General features: G+C 37.7%; 1 protein-coding gene across 1 annotated transcript; it reads left to right on the forward strand.

Annotated features, from left to right (window-relative positions):
- The first annotated feature begins 879 nt into the window (after nt 1-879).
- Nucleotides 880-5,868, forward strand: tusc2a (tumor suppressor 2, mitochondrial calcium regulator a). The gene is made up of 4 exons (XM_085354353.1): nt 880-1,052; nt 1,680-1,909; nt 4,967-5,087; nt 5,175-5,868. Exons 2-4 carry the CDS (start codon nt 1,767-1,769, stop codon nt 5,238-5,240), a joined length of 330 nt encoding a protein of 109 aa, XP_085210479.1. The 5' UTR covers nt 880-1,052; nt 1,680-1,766; the 3' UTR covers nt 5,241-5,868.
- Nucleotides 5,869-6,103: the final 235 nt, after the last annotated feature.

Here is a 6,103-nt window from a genome sequence, read left to right on the forward strand (position 1 = left end):
GCCCCCTCTCAAATTTTCATTATTTATTAATTTTTTTTATTGCGTATTTGTCACATTTAATGTTTTAGATCATAAGCTCATTTCAATATTAGACAAAGGCTTATCCAGGGCTGGGTTGTGGGGCCAGCAGCAAACCGAGAGCCAACTCACCCAGGAGCAATCCAAGACAGATACCCGAACCACCTTAACACTTTTCAATACAAAATGCCCCCACCCTTTTTTTAATGATGACTATATTTATTAAGGCTAAAACAAAACAACACAAACAGCTATCGAAACCAATCTGGTCCTATGTGGGGAAAAAGTAATTGCTACCTAAGCTGGTTGTGTCACCCATGGCAGCAAAAACGGCAGTGAACTGTTTGCGATAAAAGGCATTGAGGAATTTGGCCCGATCTTTGCAGTATTGTTTTGGGACACATTGGAGTGTTTTCAAGCGTGAATGGTCTGTTTAAGGTCACACCAAAGCATCTCATCTGTCCTCTGAAAAGTCTTGGGAATCTATAGGATCTTTTTTTGTTCGCTCGTGGCATAGATATGCTCTTGGGACTAATTTTGATACACTGGCCACTCCTGGGAAGGTTAACCACTGTCCCAAAGCTTTAAAATGGCTTTATAACCCTTTCCTGACTGATAGACGTCAATGATTATTTTGTTGCTGTTCTGGACAGATCTTTAAACTGCTTCCCTTTGTTAAACAAGTCTTATTTAAGTTATGTTTTGATTCGACAGGTCTGAAAGTAATCAGGGTTAGGTCAGGGTTTTTTTTTTTTTTAACGAAATGGGGGTAAATACTTTCTCACAGTACAGTGTGCATACTATACATTTTTAAATTCAGATATAGGTATGAACACCCACTTTAAACATAAAAAAGATTCATTTAACGCACCTTTGAATAAATTCTTTAGTTAAATATTGGTGACGTTTTTTCTTTAATAGTCGGTCAGATCAGCTGATCTCCATCGTCGGTCGGACAGCAACGGCCAGCGCTAGCTAAACATAGCTAGTAGTAAAAGTTATGACAGGACATGTCAGGTTTAGTGTACCATAAGGTAAGATGTTTGTCAGAATCCCGTGTATAAAGCAGCAGTGTGTTTGCAGACTCGTCTATTGTTTAACCTGCGTCTGTAGTCGGAAGCTAACAGTCTGTTAGCTTACCTCACCTAACTGTGCAGGTACCGTTAGCCGGTAGTCATTAGCCACATGTAGGTCACCACACATCAAACGGGCGCCGTTGCAAAATATTAGACGATGTACAATATACTGTGAAGCCGTGGGTGTGTTTTTAAGTAACTTGTAAGGTGTCAAGCGTTTTGAGTGACACTTAATGCGTTTAGGTTCGGCTTTTTTGTGGCCCGTTGGTTAGCTTACGGTGAAGCTACCGTAGTGTAACGTAACGATATAAAACAGACGGAACTTTTTTTTTATAGAAGTGAAGAAGCCCCTTGAAATATCTCATACCTAGTAAGTCTAGTTGCCTTGTCTTTCAAGCTCTCAAGATTATACTTAGATGTTTCTGAGTTTAGCTTGGCCATTTTCTGCCAACAGAGTCCTCTGTGCACCAAAATAGAGCCAGCAGTCAGTAAGCAAACAACGTCTTAACAGCTGGCAGCTGAGTAAACAGTTCACTCGGACACCAGACAGTGAAATTTACTTATTTATGTACTTTCACTTTTCAGGTTCTGACCTTGGTAAGCAATTGAGCATCTGGCTACCAACCAGACTGAACGCTCTAATCTGAGACTAACTATGCCTTATCTCTGAGAATGGGAGGAAGTGGATCCAAAGCCAAAGGTGTCTGGCCTTTCTCAGGCAGCGGAGGCGAGTCAGGAAATGATGGGAACGAGCAGTCTCTGGCCCGGCTGAAAGGCTCTAAGAATGCAACACCATTTGTTTTTACAAGGAGAAGGTAAATAAATAATACAGTGGATATGCTGTTGAAAGGACGTTTTCTATCCCACCCTTGAGTTTGAAAAAAATCCATTCACACAATACTAACACATACATTTGCTATGCAAATTACACTCGCCCTGAGACAAAATGCAAGCCTAGTTAGCAGTTCCAAAATATTATTTAAATTACAAAAACAGCTCTTGAGGAATACTGCCAAAATGGCATTTTGCTTTTGTCCTAAGTTCTTAATAAGCAAATTGCATGCCAAATATTAAAGGTCATCTTTAATTAATTTTTTGTTTTGATTTTGTTGACATGTCTTAAACTGTCATATCCCACTAAGTCATTTCTTATCCTGATAACAATATAAATCAATATAGTGCATTTATTGTAAATTCTGTGAAAGGTTTATATAATCACCACGCGGAATCACCCGCTCCAAACACTGAGTTAAACTGGCGCCGATTTCTTTTGTACATTTAACTTAAATAATCAAAAGTGAAATAATTATGGGCCTTGTGTGGAGTTACCCATAGTGACACATACTAGATGACCCTACGCATTCCCCATGACTCAAGTGCTTCCCCAAAGCCTCTGACTATCATTACTGCTCCTGTATGGTGGTATCCTGTTGTCAGGATAATAGCCTGTCTGAAAATATCGACTGCAGATTGTTCAGTTTTGGATGAAGTGCAATGTTAAGCTCATACACCGATGTGTTGTTCGAATTGTTCACATATCTGTTGTTGCAGCATAATATGTTACGTCGTGGATTTCCTCCAATACTTTGGCTCGACACTTGTAATATAAATGAGATAAACAGACTTGTGCTAAGTGCTTTTGGTTGGGGATTGTATACCTTAAGTCGAGTGTTTTGACCAATGCACAAAATCTATTTCTAGATATAAGTTGAAATGACTGCCATTATCTTTGTGAGTCTTTATTATGTGGTGTACCACAGGCAAGAACTTGTTCCAACATTTCAGTCTGAGGTTTATTAACACTTGATGGCTCTCTTTTGTTTCCCATTTGTAAATTCTCTTTGTGCTGTGTAGAAAAGTTTTGTTGTGTGTTGCCTGTGGTGGGCACCGGTGGTCCACATCAGACTTTTCATTACCAAACCATGTCCATTTTACAGATTTAACCCCCACATTTAGGAATGAGCTCTGCAATTTGTTTTGGCTGGTCCTTCTGGGATGTCATGGTGACTATTGCAAACCATCATTTAAGGCAGCGAAAAAATTCTGTAGTAAAAGCAATAAACAATAGTGTATAATATGAAAATGATAAACGTTTTAATATTGTCATCTCACATATTTCATTGTATCACAGAGCCCTAAATCAAAGAATAGTAATTATGCACTGCAATATTTGCAGCTCTGTTACCGAAACCTATTTAGCATAACACAACAGTGCCATGACAAAGAGGAAGGGACATAACTGAGTCATGTGCTAACACTAGGGGTGTGTTTTCCGATCTATTTTGATTAGATCGAGTGTGTCATTTTAACTGCAACCCTTTTACCCGTATTAGCAAAGTAGAAAAAAATAATTTGAAAGCTTCCTTTCATTCTTTTATTTATATACAGTGGTCTGAAAAAGTGTTTGTCCACTTCCTGATTTTCTATTTTGTGTGTTTGACACACCTAAAACTTTCAGATCATCAAGCAAATGTAAATATTAGACAAAAATAACACAAGTAAGCACAAAATGCACTTTCTAAATAAAGTTTTAATTATTAAGGGGGGAAAAATCCAAACCTGCATGGGCCTGTGTGAAAAAGTGATTACTCCCTAAATCTAATCACTTGTTGGGCCACCCTTAGCAGCAACAGACTGCAATCAAGCATTTGTGATGCCTGGCAAAAAGTCTTTTACAGCGCAGTGGAGAAATTATGGCCCACTCATCTTTGCAGAAATCACCCACATTGGAGGGTTTTCAAGCATGAACCACCTTTTTATGGTCATACCACAGCATCTCAATCGGATTCAGGTCACACCACTTCAAATCACTCAAACTATATTTACTTGCATGGAGGTAGCATGCATATAACAGAAACACGTTACAAACCTAAAAAAATATTAAACCACATTTCTGTGGTTCTTGTCACATTCATTCAAGTTACCATATTCTTTTTATATCATCTAATCCTAGATGATTTTCTTTGCTCACAAGGGTTTAATCTATTGACTTTGTAATAGTTTGAATAACTGTATGAGAGGTTTATTTGAGAGGAAGATTTGAAAATAAATACTAAAATGACTTTAAACTGAAAAGTTGGGCAAAGCAGATTCTGAAAGTTGCTTAAATTAATATAAGTTGGGTCTTATATGAAGTTGAATGAATAGTCACTATCTTTAATAAATTCTTGAGTGTTAAATTAAATTATTTTTTTGTACTTGATGACAAAGTACACAGCAACTAAAATAGCTCAAAAAGTGGATCTTTGATGCCTGGGCAGATCTGATCAGCTGATGGTTTACTATTTGTTATTTTTAAATACATACCAGAAAACTATAAAATAAAGGATGATATTAAAAAAGAAATTACATTTTTATATAATTTTTAAAGCCTGTTTTGTCCTCCATTTGTAGAATGACCCTTATCTACTCACCCATTCAAATGCCTAGTACTACCTAGTAGCATATTTTTTTTTTGTGCCAGAGTGGCATTTGTGCATTTACAGTTTTATAGGCCACACTTTACTTTATTACTGAAATATTGTCCCACTTTAAACTGTCCACAGTAAGGTTTCTAGATTATTCTTGATTTCAAAGCCAATAATTTTATTCCTAGTGGGGTTAAGCATTAATGTCAAAATAATCCAGTAAATAATTTTTGTCACATTTAAAAACCCAGACAAACCAAAAAGGCACATTAATAAATACATGAGGCTCAAACGTTGGAGGGGAGTGAGAAATTTGGGTGGGAGGGGGGTTTGTTGTTGTTGTTGTTGTTTTTTTTGTTTTTTTAAACTTGACAACCGTTTTAGATGCGACTATCAGCAAGCAAGTAACGCCTACACCTCCTCTATGTTAATCCTGACACAATTGTCCACCTTCTGTGTTGGCAGTTCTTTGTATTATGATGAGGACGGTGACCTCGCCCATGAATTCTACGAGGAGACGGTCGTGACAAAAAATGGCAGAAAGAAGTCCAAGTTGAAGAGGATCCAGAAAAATCTAATTCCACAGGTGAGCTAGGAACACGCTTTTGCAGTGGCAGGGCGATATAGGGTCAGTGCCATCACTCCTCCTCCTTTTTCTTTTTCCTTTTTCCAGGGAATTGTGAAGCTCGACCACCCGTGTATTCATGTCGATTTCCCCATCGTCCTCTGTGAGGTGTGACACGTTGCACAGTGACCGGTCTACAATGACGTGCAGCCACAGATCCTCTTTGCTGAGCATCATTCAAGTCTCGAGAGCTGCAGTCAAGAACTGCCGAATGGGGCTTGCAGAGGAAAAAGGAAAATTCAAACTGTCACATGAAAAATGATATATTGAATTAAATGTTATACATTTGAATTCAACAAGTCTTTATTTTGACATTCACAAAAATAGTGATGGTACAAGTTGTGTTTCCACTACCCAGCTGATATGTATGCAGACTTGGAGAATACTTCGGATGAATTCGTGTTTCTCCTGTTGAGTTTTTTTTTGTTTGTTTTTTTTAATTTTGCAGGGCAAAACATCTGTGACGTGAAAAGGGTTTAATGGTTCATGCCTTCTGTGAGATGTAGACTCTGTATGTGTCTTTGTACATGTGCTAGTTTTGGGTTCATGTGTGAACTACAAATGCAAGATGTATTTGCAGGGTGGGAATGATGAGGGATTGTGGAATTTGTATATATTTATGTTCTGTATTGTCACGTCTGAGTTAGTCTCAGTTATTGGCGCTCAGACCTGCACTAGTGAACATAATGTACTGTAAATAACATCAGATTTCTTAGTTGAAAATACTTGAATAAATGGTTTATTGAGCAAAATCACTCAAATCTTCTTTTTTTTGTGTTATTTTTCATATTGGCTGAAGCTTTCTGGTGCAGTTCATCTTGTTTATTGTTACTGCACTGGGATGTTTGACCTTACAGTGCAGAATAAAAAGTTAGACACCGGAAGACCGTGTTCTCATTTATCATATTAGGAAGTGAAGTTCTTCCCCTTACATCTGAGTTTAGGTCCTGGATTTACACTAGTGTGCCAAAAGTCTT

Source organism: Diplotaxodon limnothrissa, linkage group LG5, assembly GCF_057381915.1.
Source record: "Diplotaxodon limnothrissa isolate DT_005_m linkage group LG5, D_limnothrissa_male_GT1.1, whole genome shotgun sequence".
Classification (NCBI taxonomy): Eukaryota; Metazoa; Chordata; class Actinopteri; order Cichliformes; family Cichlidae; genus Diplotaxodon; species Diplotaxodon limnothrissa.

Bases quoted from the DNA above. Each gene is read 5' to 3' on its own strand.
- tusc2a (XM_085354353.1), top strand. From the start codon at position 1,767: ATGGGAGGAAGTGGATCCAAAGCCAAAGGTGTCTGGCCTTTCTCAGGC. The intron at 1,910-4,966 runs GTAAATAAATAA...CTGTGTTGGCAG, and splicing joins TTTGTTTTTACAAGGAGAAG to TTCTTTGTATTATGATGAGG. The intron at 5,088-5,174 runs GTGAGCTAGGAA...TCCTTTTTCCAG, and splicing joins AGAAAAATCTAATTCCACAG to GGAATTGTGAAGCTCGACCA.